General features: G+C 57.8%; 1 protein-coding gene and 1 long non-coding RNA gene across 2 annotated transcripts; both read right to left on the bottom strand.

Annotated features, from left to right (window-relative positions):
- Positions 1–3,495: 3,495 nt before the first annotated feature.
- On the bottom strand, positions 3,496–5,234 carry LOC119096969 (uncharacterized). Its single transcript, XR_005094108.1, has 2 exons — positions 5,102–5,234; positions 3,496–4,665 (listed from the first exon to the last, which is right to left on the bottom strand). It is a non-coding gene; the product is annotated as an uncharacterized LOC119096969 (long non-coding RNA).
- Positions 5,235–5,350: 116 nt separating this feature from the next.
- LOC119097471 (transcriptional repressor CTCF-like) lies at positions 5,351–16,277 on the bottom strand (the record flags this gene model as incomplete). The annotated part of the gene is made up of 13 exons (XM_037220500.1): positions 16,232–16,277; positions 12,718–12,813; positions 12,316–12,467; positions 11,828–11,986; positions 10,460–10,552; positions 9,935–10,053; positions 8,739–8,908; positions 8,064–8,200; positions 7,507–7,657; positions 6,990–7,141; positions 6,335–6,697; positions 5,753–5,911; positions 5,351–5,395 (listed from the first exon to the last, which is right to left on the bottom strand). Coding segments are annotated over exons 2-13 (1,785 nt in total), but the record flags the coding sequence as incomplete, so codon positions are not given.
- Positions 16,278–16,646: the final 369 nt, after the last annotated feature.

Below are 16,646 nucleotides of genomic sequence, written 5' to 3'. Positions count from 1 at the left end.
GCTGTTTTACAAGTGGACGTTCTGTTTTGCCGTAGCAGCGGGCTTCGCTTTACAATAGCCACATTTCATGGGTTCTGTCATCGCGCCCGTTGCAAATTATCATTTTCTCAAAATGTGTGGTTATTATAGCTTTTCTTTCAAGAAGGGATTCATGTGATACATGTGATCCTCATTATAAGCCATCGTATCGCCGCAACAAAGAACAAAAGTTGAATGGCTGCTGTCGGATGCTGTCAACATATGTGGCGCGCGCATTTCGTTTTGCATTTGATTATCACCGGCGGCGACTGGTCGATGAACTGGTGGCGTATTGGCGACGCAACAATGTGGAAATGCGGCATTTTAGGTAAGGTTTGGGTTTGGACGGAATAGTGCACATAATGGTGAATAAATGGGTGTCAAGCACAGGCAATGCGTCCGTGCATGCCTGCGTTAATTTCGACACGACCCTGGCTGCAGTTTCGACGACATCGTGTTGTATTCAGCAACGTTTTCCGGGGTGCCGACATTCTCGGCTTGCCCTACGATAGCTAGCGTAACCGTGCGCTGCACAAACTAGAGTTGTCCACATGAATTGCTGACGGTACGCTGGCGGAAGCTCTGCAATTAGACTCGCGCCTCCACCCACTCTGGCTGCCGAGGTGTGACAAAAGAACGCGAAAATCCGTCAAATCCGGGCGAATACATCTGGACCGCCTCTGTACACGCGACGTGTAGCATATCCCACGGCACATCTAGTGCGACGCGATTTTTCGTTCAATTCCCAACCACACAGTGGCAACTTCCTTTCGTTCCGACCCGTGCTCACCGAGCGGTCACGGTTTCGAGCGGCTCCTTCACTGTTTCGTGCGGCTCACATTGCGCCGCCGTCTGTGCAAAACCAATGGACAGCACTGCACCATGCGCACGGGCCACGTGCTGCCTGCCGGGCGCGTCCTTACAAAACTCGGCACTGCACGATAACCCGTGCGCACATTCGTCGTGTCCCGCCGTTCGGCCCGGGCACGACGCGGCGCAAAGTGGGCTGCGTTGACAGACATATCCTAAGCAACAAGAGAGCTAACGTCACAGACATATCTTGAGCAAAGAGATCGACAAGAGTGGCTCGCCTGTCTCGCTGGGTGACTGTTGAGAAGATTTTGAGGCGCAGTCTGTTACTGCCGAAGAAGTCGGGTGGCGTTTCTCAGTCTGCCGGGTTTCTATTGTTGCATCTCGTCACTTGTTGAGCTAGGAGATATGAAGAGGAAGACAATGACGCAATCAGACAATGGTGTATGATAGGCACAGTCTAAACAGGCGTCGTGTTATTTAGAGCAGTCTCGTCCACTTCAAAGTATACCAATAGCTGTAAGTGAGCCTATTCCATCATATCTGATGCTTGCTTTGATGTGTTCAAATGTGGAATATTGCCTTTAAAATCTAACTGCAAAGACAGCGGACTCAGCGTCTGATATTTCACCCAAGGGGTGACATCGACCATTCTTGATGCCATTCGGTGGTAACAATTTGACAGAAATATTTGCCATACGACGCACACCGTCGGCTTCAGTCGTCGGCCCCGTGAGTAGGCCAAATAAGTTATCTTGTGCCTACCGAAGCTGGCATCGCGATGGCGACAAACACCTTAAAATGACAGGAATGTTTTTTTACGAAATCAGTATAGATTTGGTGCTGTTTGGTTTCAAAAGTCTTGGGCAAAATCTAATGCAACCCGATACCGCTCGGCAATGTCCTTCATTGCCAACAAAGTGGTGCACTTTCCTTTGCCCACTTGACGGCTCGCGCGTCGTAGCAAAGCTGTTTTGCTCGTCCTCGCGCCTCTGTGCCGATAGGCGAGGAAGGCGACGCCATAAAGCCTTAGCAGCTGAGTGCGTGGTAAAGCCCAAATGGCACACACTCGCGCGCGCCTCTGTAGCCTGCGCCTTCCCTCGGTAAGTCACATGAGCAAGAGGTGCAGCTGGCGGTAAACAGTGTGCAGAAACTTCGCCGGTCTAAAACGGGTTGTCTCTCCAGATGCAGCTCTGTCACACGAAGGACTACGTCTGGGTGTCGGTTGGCGTTACGGACCATAACGAGGTTGAAGACCGTAACACCAGCTGCTCACCTGGTGTCACGAGCGTACTGGAATCTACCTCATCGGACTCTCCGGTGCCAGCATGATGTTACTGACATGGTGAAGTCGCCTAGCTGTCGGCACTCTCCGGGTCCAGGTGACGGCAGCGGGATGTGACAAAACCGCCGACAAACGTGAGTGCGTACAATTCAGGTGCGTCCCGCCATCCCCATGTCTGGTCAGTCCAATGCGGTCAGTCCCCAGCTCCATCATCGGAGCCGTGTTCCCCATTACCAAACGCCGCCCAAACAACCTCTGACGTCCTAGGTAGGCGCGTCACAACCGTTGCTACGGCTTGGAGTATAGTCGCTGGCGATGACGTATGCACTTGTGACGTCGAAGGTAGTAATTCAGGCATCAACTTCGCCTATGAGGAACGCGGCCCGGTGAAGACGGCCACTGTCGATGAATCAGTACATTCCCAGAAAATCGTCAAGACCGCATACAATGAGCACATGCTCACCAGCCGCGACGGGGTTGCTTCCACACGTTATTTGTATGGGTCCGACGAAGTTACCAGTCGCGGGGGCCCCACGGTGTGTGTGTGTGTATGTGTGTGTGTGTGTGTGTGTGTGTGTGTGTGTGCGTGCGTGCGTGCGTGCGTGCGTGCGTGTGTGTGTGTGTGTGTGTGTGTGTGTGTGTGTGTGTGCAAAGGAGGGGGGGGGGGGGCAATGGATATAGCCGTCCCTTGCACGCAATCATGATTAGGGCGACGTTCATACATGCTGCACTCGGAAAATTGTGAACGAAAGGCGCTGCGAAGGGAGGTCGCAAGTGGGTTCCACATGTAGCAACTGGGCTAGCAAAGCCTGACAGGGCATCCGCAAACGTGATGATCCAAAGACGCAGGTAGGGTTTGTTCGTTCGTAAAGGCAATTCAACAGCTGCTGCAAGAGGCATGTCACTTTCTAACTCGGTGGAGACAATTTTGCTCCGGGAAGTCACCAATAATTTCGGCAGCAAGTCAACAACCGCGATCAGCTGGGACCACAGGGAGGATTAGCCGGCATTGGTTAAAGCCCGACGTGCACTTTGTAACAGGCAAGCTATTATTCGACGAGACGTGACACGGGATCCCATTATTAGGACATGAAACACCTGAGACGCCATTATATCTAAGACTGATGGGAAATTTCAAAAATTGTCAAAGGCGCATGCTACGAAAAAGCCGTCCTTAATCAGTCATGTAGCATGCAATCTCTTAATTTTTTAACTCGGCGACTTCGCCCCCCAATAGTGAAGTTAGCTGCGATTCAGCGTGAAAATACCCTGTTCTCAACCGAGACGCCTCCCTCGCATCCGTGAAGCAATCTACTGACCACGTCCTCCCCCTTCACCCCTACAAGACCACTGTTCAAAACGCAGCCAGTAACACAGACACATACATGGATAGATCTACGGTGTATCACCACCACATGACACAAATACAGACATTGGGTCCGGATAACACGAATCTTGAATCCAAAACGCGACACCGAGAACTGGACCCCACACGGGCCGGCGGAAGGTCCCCCGTCCGGCCACTGCGCCGGTCCGGTCCGGGCCACGGGGCGTTTCCAGCCCCGGCAGTGACGCCGGCATCAGTCGGCTCCCCGTCAGCGCGGCGCCGAGCTGCAGAGATCGCCACACACGCCGGCCAGAGGCGCTGCACCAGCGGCCGCCGCCGCACCAGCTCCACACGGCAAGAGAAGAGACCACGCCACCGAGACGCGCGCCCGGCAGCGGGCTCGCACCAGGCGGCGGCGCCACTCGACACACGCAGCGAATGCCGCCGGGCCCCGCGAGCGCCAGTCGCTGACGCTCGCGCCGCGTCACGGACCCGCCAACCACCGACAAACCCTCCGTACAAAACCAGCGACCACGGCGGCTCCTGCATACCCTGGTGCTGCGGCAGCATTCCAACTCTCGGCATCACCTAAATATAAGTTACATAGGTCATCGACGTGCATCGGGTCACGGCCACCAAACGCCGTCGTCGCTCAGCCTGCTGATGTGCGGCCGGGCGTCCAGTCCGGTGTGCGTTACGAGCGTCTCGGTACGGAACGGCCCACACGGCGTCGCCCAAGGACAGATCAAGCGTGCACCCGGACAAGCACGACACACGCTCGGCTCGATGCGATATTGCCGCATCCGGGCATTGAACAGCCACACACGAATACTGCGCGACCGGCCCGAGCCGTACGCCACCGCCTGGCTGCGGCAGGCTCCACCACACCGCTTCCGCCCCGTCATGCTGCAGTGTAGCGGCGGGCAGCGACCGCCACCGATGGCCGAGCGGGGCCGTCAGAGCCGCGGCGGTCGTGATCAGGCGCCGGCGCCGCCACCCGCAAGTCAGGCGAGAGGCTTCGGTGGGCGATGGACATCCCGCTCACGAGCCGACGCGCGCACGCGCACCGCGGTCCGACGGCGCCCACCCCGCTGGCGGAGCGGTGGCGCCTCCATAGTCACTGTCCGCTCGAGACCGTCCAGTCAGAGAGGTGACGGGTCGCCTACATCATATCGACGGCCTCCTTCTTGCCGGTCGCCATGAAGTCCACCTCGTCCTCCTCGTCCTGCAGCAGCGAGGCGCGGCGTCAGCAGGGACGGGCGCGGGCTCATGCAAGGTCGCGCGCCACCACTCGGGGCACGGGAAAGACGACACGACGGCGGTGCGGGTCGGCGGAGGAGCTGCAGTCGGTGAGGACGCCATACGTGACAGCAATCGGCAAGTATGGTGTGGAACTATGGATGTTTTGTACATTCTAGAAATCACGCTAAAATCTATAAATATCCTCGCAATAATGAAGACGCACCGCCCCGAGTCTGGAATCCACCTGGACCTGCACAGCTGTCCTTAATGAGACAGCTGACCTGAGCTTGGTGAGTTGTTCACCAGCACCTGGTCCGGGCATCTGGATCCAAAATTTCTAGGACCCCATTACATAGTCCACTCTATGTTCAAGCCTCTCCGCCGGTCCAAGGTGAACGCTGCAGCACCGGCCCACTCACATCGAAGCCGAAGCAGTTCTGCATGTCCTGCTTGCTCTTCTGGACGGCGTGGTCGTCGACGCGGCGGCGGCCGCCGGGCGTGCCGGGCCGGCGGGGCGGCTCCTCGGCGCCGCCGGCCGCCGGCAGCTGCAGGCCCGCCGGCAGGCCGTCCGCCAGGTTCACCTCGGCCGAGAGCGCGCCGGCGTCGATGGCGGCGGCCGGCGCGGCGGCCGACAGCATGTCGATGCCGGCGCCCGACTGGCCCAGCGCCGAGTCCGGCACCACGGCCACCGTCTGCTCCTCGCCGTTGGCGTCCTGCCGGCGGCGGCGGCGGCGGCTGTGACGCGGCGACAACCGCGGCTCCGGCGCCCGCCGCCGCATAACGGCTACAGTAACCATCAGCGCTGCGCGACGGCCCTATTGATGCGGCTCACCCGGTGATGACCAAAGCGCTCACCCAGTGATGATCACAGCAACGTTCGACGGGCCCAGCAACGCCGCGCACACACATTGTCGTTACAGCACACCAATCCCATTTGGCAGGCTATCACACGCGGCGTGACCTGAGCCTGTTCCCAAAGGAGTGCGCGGCACACGCTCCCTACTCCCCCCCCCCCCCCCCCCCCCGACAGCTGGCCGGTCGTCGCCCTGGCTCCGGTGCCCGCTGCTAACCTGCAGGTGGATGACCTCCAGCACCACGTACTGCTGGCCGTCCTGGCCTTGCACGGCCACCATCTTCTCGCGACTCTGCAGGTCCTGATTCTCGGCCATGCCGGCGCCCAGGTCCTCGTCGGACTCCTCGTACATCGGCATCTGGCGCGAGTCCAGCATCTGCGCGGTGGCCGGCGGCCGGCGGCATCAACGGGGGCGCACGACCGACAGGGCGGCGGACAGGCGGTGATCGGTCAGACGAGACGTCACGGACGGCGACGAACAGCCGGACCCGGACCCGTCTGATGTCCAATGTGTCTGACCTCCGTCGCCATGCAATGCCACGGCGACGCGACTCCACCGCGAGCGTCAGCGTCGGCGGGCCAGAAGTCGTACAACGGTCAGTCAGCTGAGAGCGATCGCGGCACAGACAGCGCTCCGCAACGCTGGTATGCACGGGGCACTTGCTTGTCTTTGCAAGCACTAATCACAGTCTGACAGACACAAACCAAGAACCACCTGCCTTACGAACGGCAGATGACGCCCCCCCCCCCCCCCCTTAAACCGCGCCGGCGCCCGCCGCCACCGCCGCCCGGCACGTACCGAAACCTTGGTCTCGCGGCCGAGCTTGAGTGCCAGCTGCTTCTCGGCGGCGCTGGCCTCCGGGTCGTGGATGGCCAGGTGGCGGATCAGGTTGCCCTTGTGGCGGAAGGCGCGGCCGCACTCGGGACACTCGTGCGTCTTCTCACGCGGCTGCGGCGGGATGTAGCTCGGGTTGTGGTACAGGTTGACGTGCCGCTTCAGCAGCTGCTTCTGGCGGAACGACTGGTTGCAGTGCTGGCACACGAACGGCTTCTGGTCCGTGTGGATGAGCATGTGAGACTCCAGGTGGCGCTGCGAGATGGACGTGTACGGGCACAGGTCGCACTTGAAGCACTTCTCACCCTCGTGTGTCTTGCTGTGTAGCTGAAAAGCGACAACAGGCGATCAACGCACAGAGCTAAACACAGGGCCATCGCGACAAGACTGCGCCGCAGGGGCTCTCGTGGCGAGAACAGTCCCCAGGGCCCCAGCACAGCTGATCCACGCGAGGCCCATGGCATTCCGCCCAGGTCAGCCCGTCCCCGCAGATAGATCAGCCCGAGATACCAACCAATGACCGTCTGGAGCCGGTGTCCGCCGACACAAACACAAACCCACACCGGACACCCCCGTCAAGACTGGCAGCGTGCAGCGTCGCGGCCCGGGCCAGTCGCACCTTGAACGAGTAGCGATCGGGGAAGCTCTTGCCGCAGCGTTTGCACTTGATGGGCCGGTCGGAGGTGTGCAGCTTCTGTACGTGGATGCGCAGATCCGTCTTGCGGCCGCACGTGGTCGGACACAGCTCGCAGTGGTAGATGGGCTTGTCACCTGCGACACGGAGATGCGGGTGACGCGGGCATCTCGCGGTGGTCAGAAGGCCACAGCGGCGGTGCAGACCGACGAGTGCTACGTCCTGCCACACCGTCGCCACAAAGGACAGAGCGCAGCTTAACATAAAACGTCCACACTTTCCAGCACGAGTACAAGAAACGTACTCGCAAGCTCTCCCACCCAGGGGCATATCTCCATGGGAATGTGAGATAACAAAATAGGAGATAACCGCCAGGCCTGCGTTGGCGACCATGGTCCGCTGCTTTTGCCGCATGTATTGTGTGATATACAGCGTCCCAGTCTACATGGGCCGACGCATTATAGCGTCCGAGACGCCGAGGCCTGCGCGGCCGGGCACCCACCGGAGTGGATCATGCGGTGCGCCTTGAGCGAGTTGCTCTGCGTGAAGCGGGAGCCGCAGATGTCGCACTCGTACGGCTTCTCGCCCGTGTGGATGCGCAGGTGTCGCTTCAGCTTGAACGTGTCCGGCGAGGCGTACGTGCAGTGCGGACACTGGCGAGGCGAAGGTCACGCCGCGTCAGAGCCGGCCCTCCCGCCGCGGCCGGGCCGGACCCCCGGCCGCCGGACACGGCCCGCTCACCCCGCCGCGCCGGCCGACCGGCTCAGCCCGGCCAGATCAGGCCGTCCCAGCTGGATCCGAGGACCAGCCGGGCTTCACAGCCACTTCACGTCTTGTTCGTACTCTGGCCATGAAATCGCACCACGGAGAAACTAGACTCCTGAGCGACACGCCCTCCATGTTTGTGAGCGGGCTCCCCAGCCCTGCACAATCCTCTCCAAGAACCCCCGTCGAGCTCCGGCAGACAGCCTCCCCTCCCCCCTCGACCGAAATCCTCTGACAGGCAGCCACCCCTGGCGCCGACACTAATCCGCCGCGGCCGCCGCTGCCACCGCGTACCTGGTAGGGCCGCTCGCCGGTGTGGGAGCGCATGTGGCGGCGCAGCTTGCTCAGCTCGACGCTCGAATACTCGCACTCGGTGCAGTTATGTGGCTTCTCCTTGGTGTGGATGTAGCGCACGTGGCGCACCAGCTCGCCTGTCGGCGGCGGCGGCGGCGCGGTCAGGCGGCCGACTCGCCCGGTCACACAGACAGCACCGTCGCAGCCCGCCAGGCAGCCAGCGCGGCGCTAGGACCCATACGAGCCAAACGAACACGGGAGACTCCCGACTTGCACCAAGCCAGCTATTGCACACGGCCAAAGACAGTTGAGACAAGAAGGCAAAGACCAGAGGGCAGTTAGGAACGTAAAATTTCAACTGCCTGAATATATGCAGGCAATTTTCGTTTGCATACCTAACTTCAACAAGTGCTTGCTCGTGAGCGATGTACGTGTCAATGTGCTACAAAAAATAAGAACACAACACAGTTGCGATCTACGAACAAAGGACTGAGCGCGCGGTGGCAGGTAATGCCAATTTGGCCCCCCCCCCCCCCCCAACGACCGACAAACCGCGCCCCTTTCCGATATCCGCAATTCATCTGCTCTGATTTGTCCCTTCCACCAGCTTGAGCAAGGAACCAGGGCGACGTCCCAGCCACCACGACACCGCTGCTCGGGGGGCGACACACCCACCCGAGGTGGTGAAGTTGGCGTCGCAGAACTTGCAGCAGTGAGGCTTGGTGCCGGTGTGCGTGTTGACGTGGTTCTGCAGCGAGGCTAGCGTCTTGAAGCCGCGCTCGCAGACGGAGCACTTGTGCGGCCGCTCCTCCGAGTGCGACTTCATGTGACGCGACAGCAGGTACCTGGCGGCAGGGGCACGGCCCGTCACGGGACGAGCGGACACGCCCCGTCCCAGCCGCGACCCGGACGAGCGGACACGCCTCGTCCCAGCCGCGACCCGGACGAGCGGACACGCCTCGTCCCAGCCGCGGCCCGGACGAGCGGACACGCCCCGTCCCAGCCGCGACCCGAACGAGCGGACACGCCTCGTCCCAGCCGCGAACCGGACGAGGGCACGCCTCGTCCCAGCCGCGACCCGGACGAGCGGACACGCCTCGTCCCAGCCGCGGTCCAGACGAGCGGACACGCCTCGTCCAGCCGCGGCCCGGACCAGCGGACACGCCCCGTCTCAGCCGCGGCCCGGACGAGCGGACACGCCTCGTCCCAGCCGCGACCCGGACGAGCGGACACGCCTCGTCCAGCCGCGACCCGGACGAGCGGACACGCCTCGTCCAGCCACGGGCGCGGACGAGCGGATACGCCTCGTCCCAGCCGCGACCCGGACGAGCGGACACCCCTCGTCCCAGCCGCAGGCCCGGACGAGCAGACACGCCTCGTCCCAGCCGCAACCCGGACGAGCGGACACGCCTCGTCCCAGCCGCGACCCGGACGAGCGGACACGCCTCGTCCAGCCGCGGGTCCGGACGAGCGGACACGCCTCGTCCCAGCCGCGGCTGACAGCAGCGTGTGGGGTGCTCTGATAACTGGGAGGAAATCGGATAGGGAAATAAAGACGCAGTTTTCAAAAATCGACGGCATCCCGAGAGACCCTGCAATGCCTCCGGCACCTACGCAAACGCTTATCTCAGCAATGATGGATGACCCTTTGATAAATAAAAACCAATGTAAATCTTACCTCCAATAGCCTCAGCCATTTTCGAAACATCTCAGGTGTGTAACATGTATTTTTATTACGATTAAACCAATCTCAACCACCATGTTAAATAACACCGATTATGAAAACGGGCATGACACGCATTTCCGTGGTATCAATACCATAAACACATAGCCAGTGCCGTCGAGGGCCCCGGGACAGCGGGTGGACTAACCTCTTGGGGCTGGTGTAGTTGCAGTAGCTGCACATGTGCGCCTGGGACACCGTCTGCGAGGACTTGCGGGTGACGATGCGGGACAGCTTCCGCTTGTCCTCCTCGTCGCCCGACTCCTCCTGCCGGCGGCCGCCACAGCTGGCGCTCAGCTCCCGGCGGCACACCGCGCGAGACCGGTCCTGCGTCTCTGCTGGACCGGGCCCGCTACACGGCGGCTCATCCCGCTCCGCAGGCGAGGCGCGTACACACGCACACGCACATGCACACACGCACGCAAACACACACACGCACACATCAACGAACGACGTACTAGATTTCTGAATAATGAATTACGAACATTACGGAATTAAGCCGTAGCCTAACGCATCTAAACCAGTAAGATATATCAGCATACACTTGGTCTAAATTCAGGCTAACCGGTTTATCAGTATGATCGCCTGCCGTTTGGATCGCAACGTTCAGTCGGCTAGCAGACCGACCAATAGAGCGGACGCCGTCGGCTCGGGCGGCCGCAAGGCGTCTCACCTCCTCGGCCTGCTCGTCGCCCTCGTCGAAGTCGTACACGCCGATGGTCTGGTCGTCGTCCTCCTCTTGCTTCTGGCCCTCCTCGGCGTCGGGCTGCCGACGGCGGCGGCGGCTTGTCAGACGGACGGCGGTCACGGCGCGTCACTAGGCACCGCCTCCGACAGGCGCATCAGCCCTACAGCGGGGCTGGCACCGACCGCCCACCAAACGTGGCGACTCTCGCAAACACGTGGCGGCTGACGTGTGGAGAGAGCGACTTCGTGCGCACCTCCGGACGCGGTCACGCGCCCCGGAGCGGTGCGACCCTTGACCCGGCTGCCCCCGGCTGTCGCTCAAGGTCACCCCTGCGTGGGTCACGTGCGTCGCGACTCGGTCGGGTGAGCGTTTCCGCTGTTACCGTTCGCGTCGCACGCAGCTGCGCTGGCCGTAGGCCGTAAGCTCCGCACGTCTTTGCAGTGGGGCTGTTTTTCGAAAAGGTCGAGCTCGACAACAGTAGTCAGTATTGAGTGATACATGCACAAATGTTCCGTAATCTGAACCTTGGCCGCAATCGTCTGCACGCCCAAGTCGGACCGCGTCCCGTTCCCGCAAATCCGTTCAAAATAACCCGTGTCACTTATGCACTCCATATCTTGGCTGCGCCGATCTCAGGGAAATCGAGAAAAGGCACGATGTACAACTTAACTTGCGCGAAATATTTTGTAGCCCCCGTAGGCGTAATCACCAATGGGTGTTCGAATGCTACGGACCCCTCCATGACTGTACGGCTTTGTGTTAGAATGTGCGGGGCAATTATGAAGCCAAGTCAGCCGCTGAACTGTGAGTATGCAGTCACGAAATAGGTGCTTTGCTCTCTCCCAAACAGTCTGCCCGACAAAACTGTGCCCAAACTTAGAGCCGCCTCGCAGTTCGTTGGATGACAATCATATATTAATAATAATCATCAAGACGACCGTTAGGCTTTCTCACGAACTGGTGACAGCTATTAAACAGAAGAGGAAAGGAAGAATTGAGGCTGCAACATTTGCAGCGTTCACCGAATCTCCACCGCAAGCAAGGAATTTCATCCTCAGCAAGTTAACCGAAGTACACTGCAAACAACTGCCAGCGATGTCCCCCCAAAATGGAAGACGCAAAGACGGGACAGGATTTCTCTGAGGCTCCATTCCTAGTTTCTGGCTCTCGGACGCCTTAAACCCAAATGCCATACTAGATTTCGAACGACTCCTCATTGAAGGTCAGGCCCAGTTTCTGCAGTCACCATACCCACTTCCTCCGCGTGGCTCCAGAAGCCGGCCCCACACCCGCCAAGCCATTCTGAGCACCTGCCGCGCCTGTGCGCCCGTTACCCGACGCCAGCGCACCCACCTGCACGATGAGGACGTAGCTGACTTCGTCCGAGTTGGCGTCCGAGGGCACGATGGTGACCGTCTGGTAGTTGCCGGCGCCGGCCACGGCCTGCGCGCCGGCCAGCTGCACCACGCCCGGGTCGCCGGCGGCGCTCACCGCCGTCGAGGAGCGCACCCGCTGTCGGCGGAGGCGCGAGCAGCCGTCAGCACCGCCGGCGGCCGGGAGGCCGGGTGGGGCGGCACGGCTGGCGGCTCACCGCCCTCGCCAGCCGGCGGACAGCGGTGCTCCCCTCCGCTGTGGCGATGATGGGCCAGAAAACCACTCCGAAGCGATGGGCTCCGGTGACGAGACCAACTCGAAGACAAGCAACACGACTACCGCACATGGCGGGTGGTAGGGTGGTCTCCATTGGACCTGCCCACCCGCGACAGGGGCTCTCTCTCAGAGGACTGCGGCCGAGCCTGGCGCACCCCTGCCACGGTCACGCGCGGCGACGGCCTGCTCACCTTCGAGCGGCGCAGGTTAGTCTCCGGCTGCTGCTGCTGCTGTTGCTGTTGCTGTTGTTGTTGCTGCTGTTGCTGCTGTTGCGGCGCCTCCCTGATGAAGTACTGGCCAGACTGGTCCATGTACACCTGGCCCACTTCGCCTCCGCCGCCGGCTGCTCGTGCACACGGTCTCCAGTCAGCGATCCCCGTCACAGCGCGTCCATCTCATCCGAACGCGGGCCGGAGCGTGACACGCTCGCCCAGTACACAGCAGCGGCATTGCGACACGAACGCTGCCTGGGACGACCTGCAAGGTGTGGATGAACGTGCGCAGAAAACGACGCCACTTCCAGGCGGCACATGGCGCACGCACAACCGCACGTGGAACTGACTGCGTGGTACGACCCAAGAGCAAAGACGCACCTGGGTCATTGGTGTTGGTTTGGAGATCCTTTTGAAAGTTGTCCAGGTAGTTCTGGATGTCGGTCATGCTTTCTTGCCCTTCCATCACTGGTGCCCCTGAAAAAGTCAGACATTACCGATGAATTCGGCACAATATCGATGCGGTACCCATACAACCCCTACTGTTGGCATGAAATAGACAGTGCTATGCAAAGGCAACGCACAAAAAGCCATTTATATTTAACTCCTTCATACATCGCAGATTCTTTATCCCATTTTTCATCTTTACACACCCAAGACGAGCTTATTGAAAAGGCTAGGTGCAAATTCAAATTTGGTATTTCGTCTGGTTGGATACGATACAGCAATACAATGCAAGGTTGTTGTGACGATTTCTGTCATGAAACAAGCACCACGAGAAACCGAGGGGCAGTGGCCAATTCTTCCAGTTACAGAAGCAGAAAGCTGAGGCATCTCCTCCTAAATTTATCGGGACATTGTTTGTCCTACACAACACAAAAAACGAGACTGGAAGACGTTTCCATGGCAGGCCTAACCCTTGCCGTTTTACGGCGGCACAGTACAATCAATGCAACGCAAGGCGGAAGCAAGTGTGTCGATCACTGAAGGTACGCAGACGTGGAGACGCTATACCTAGCCATGCAGCTGTTTAAGATAGGACACAGTCGTCCAATCCAGCCGGCATTACACGCATACCAGCAAGACTCCGCGTAGAGTGCATTCCTCAACACATAGTTACTGGCTGGGTGCCAGCTTCTAAAGGGAATGTTCCGCATTTGAAGATAATGAAGCAAGCATCAGATAGGATGAAATAGGCGCACTTATCATCATTGGTATATTTTTTAGAAGAAAAAGGCTGCTCTAGACAAACAACCCCTCTGTTTAGTAACTGTGTCCGTAAATGCATCATAACTTGATTACGTCACCGTACCTTACACAACATTGATTGAGTCAATTGAGGGCCACTATATCTGGAAATCGTGTCACGAACGCCAGATATGAGCAATTCGAGCATTGTATTTTGGTCGGCCCTGATCGACGCATGGCCAACGGAATAGCCAGGATTTGAATGGCGTTATGGTGGCGTCATGGATGCTTAGCTGGCTTTGAAACGTCTCCCCCAAGTAAGTCCGCACATCGCGTAGCTCAGAAACTAGAAGGGTTTGTCGTGAGAGTTTGTCGTTGCTGTGAACTGCACCGAATGATCTTCAAGACGGCTATTGCAGCTCAAAACCTCACGCAAATATGGCGCACTCCCGTTAACGGAGCGGCAGTTGCGGCGTGAACCGCACCGTATCAACATCCAAGGCGAGGCGTTGACAACAGAGGGTCCGCGGTTTATAATACGCTCGCGCAACACAAAAAAAATACGCTGGAGGACTCACAGTGCGGATATTTACATTGTGCACTACAAACGGAAGCAGAATTGTGGAAAAATCAAATAGGCGGTAGGAGTGGGCCCATTAAAACTCCGTCGAGACACGTACAGCATTTGGAAACTATAATCTCCTGCATTCGGTACCATTCTTTACGCAAACCGTCTAATCTATACAGCGACGGTTGTGCACATTTTTGGCTTCGACATGTAACTACGGAGGGCCAGAAGAGTTCTTCATAGACTGCAGTGCAGATGCCGAGCTTTACGACTAATCCATGGTTCGGATAAGACGGGATCGGAATTGTCCCGAAACGCCAAGCTTCCGAAATAATTTGATCAAAAGAGCTGTGAACCTAAATGGATTAGACCATGCTGAGAAGTTGCATGCCAAGCGACGAAGAAGCAATTATACGCACAAAACAACGTGTGGCATGTGGATAAAATGAGCCGAAATATGATCTGGTGAAACTTCTGTGAAATACTCGCATTCTGATGGATTGTTCCGGATCAGATTATGATCGGTAACCAAATTGCGGCCGGATTGACTCAAGATGGCGGGATTTATTGGCCTGCATCACAGGAACATGCCCACTAAGAGCTCTAGAAGCGCAAAAGCCGCCGTAGTGGCGCGTTTGGTGCATCAGCGTGGCGCGCGAGATTTAAAGCATAACGTTATGGCGCGGTGAGCCGAACACGAGCGGGTCCAGGATTCGGCCTACGTGAGGACAATGCAATTTTCGGGGCTTGACACAGCGATGGGGCGCAAAAAGGTCCCACAGCCCCTTGCCCATATGTTATCCTTGGAATTTTATTCGCCGAAACTCGGATAACGGATGAAGGTAAATCCATTCCGTGCATTTTATCCTGTTGAGGCATCTGGGGTACGCAAAGTTCTTGAGGTTTCGAAATATTTCCGGGATCTAGGTAATACTGCTGAAGCTCCGGGGCTTTTCCGGCGTCACAGGGGTCCCTCATATGTACGGAATCCTTCGTTTTTCCGTGGGACCCTCAGGTCCCTAAGAAAAACCAACGCACGGCCTATCCCTAAGCATTGGGAATAAAAGCCTACGAAGTCGGTGGTCACTTTCGTTACCATTTTCTTCCCGTACTTCCGCATTCGAAGCCTCTCGCCCGCGCAAGGTCGCGTCTCATATCGCCGTCTTCTGCCCCCAATGTTGAGGGACCTTGGCGCGTACTTGCATAAATCAGCGCGTTCGATCGGTGCCGCAGCGCTGCAGCGCCGGATGCCGCGGCGGAGATGGAAGCTGGCGGCTGCCGCTCAGTGCGATCGCCGCCAGGCACAGATCCGATCCGAACGCTGACAAAATTATAAGTTTTAAGCGCAAATGTCATCGCTTTAAATCAGTTGCCTCACGGCAGAAGTGCCAGCTGGGGAAATTACCGACCAGCTTATTACAATTCAATTTTAATCGGTTTCCTAACCCGATGCGCATCTTGAGTGACAGGGAATAATACCAATGAAGGTCTTATAACAAACAAGTGTTTCAAAGTTCTTCTGAAGCCCCAAACATTATCAGGTAGGCATCAGCTAGGTGTTAAAAAAATCCAACCGGCCCAGCAAGCTTTTGGGGGTTCCCCCACGAGGATTTCCCGGACTTCCCGTCATCATAGCAGCCACTGACTACCATTTAACACCAAGGTCCAAATGATGAAGACGCCCCACTGTGCCTAGCTCAGAGGCCGTCTCTGTTATCTCGGCGTAACGGCTTCCCAGGGAAAGGATCAGGACATGATACTCAGTCCGACGCAACGAATGGACCAGGCAGAGCTGTATGCATCATGTGTGCATTGCGTCAGACTTTGGCCCGTAACGAAAGTGACGCTGGACAATAGATCAAAACATGCATTTTTATCCAGCGGCGACGACACGCGTCCACACCGCCCCAAATTCAGTGTAAGCGCCCTCTTTGACAATACCTTCAGGCTCACCTTCATGATTTTCTCACCATTGGCGCTAGCGTAGGGAGTTGTGAGCGACCTCTGTGGGGAATTTTGCAACGATACGCCTTGGGGAGCGCGCGATCGTCTCCTCCTCGGGAGAGCATGCGTGGGAGTCGGTGGAGACAAAGCTGGAGATCATGAAACGGCAACAATATGCCCCAAACATTGACTTACCAGGGTGCTGTCCGCATCCAACGAAGAATTGGCGACACAAAATGGCGATAGCGAGCGTGAAAATGATAGTGCTGTCGGTGAATATGAGTTGCCTGAAACATCAGCACATCAGCACATTCAACACGTGTTGCGTCGGGGTCTTCATACAAATTTCCAGCGCATTTCACATTTATTTATTTTTGTATAAAAAATAAGACAGGTGGTACCAGACATCACGCGGATGTTGGGACATTCCTCTCATTACCATATACAACCTTCCTAAGAAGCAATTTACCAAATGAATTGGTTTCTGATTTATTTTATGTTTTTGGTATTTCAAACGCAGAAATTAGATGCTACCAGTCTGGAATCGAAATTGCAAACCAACACTAAACTCCGCCATTTTCGCTTCCCCGTTAAGGGTCGTGGGGATGCC

The sequence above is a fragment of the Pollicipes pollicipes genome, unplaced genomic scaffold (assembly GCF_011947565.3).
Source record: "Pollicipes pollicipes isolate AB1234 unplaced genomic scaffold, Ppol_2.1 Scaffold_4295;HRSCAF=5057_pilon_pilon_pilon, whole genome shotgun sequence".
Taxonomy (NCBI): Eukaryota; Metazoa; Arthropoda; class Thecostraca; order Pollicipedomorpha; family Pollicipedidae; genus Pollicipes; species Pollicipes pollicipes.
The sequence above is the reverse complement of the archived record's forward strand: the minus strand, read 5'-3'. Positions and strand labels throughout refer to the sequence as shown.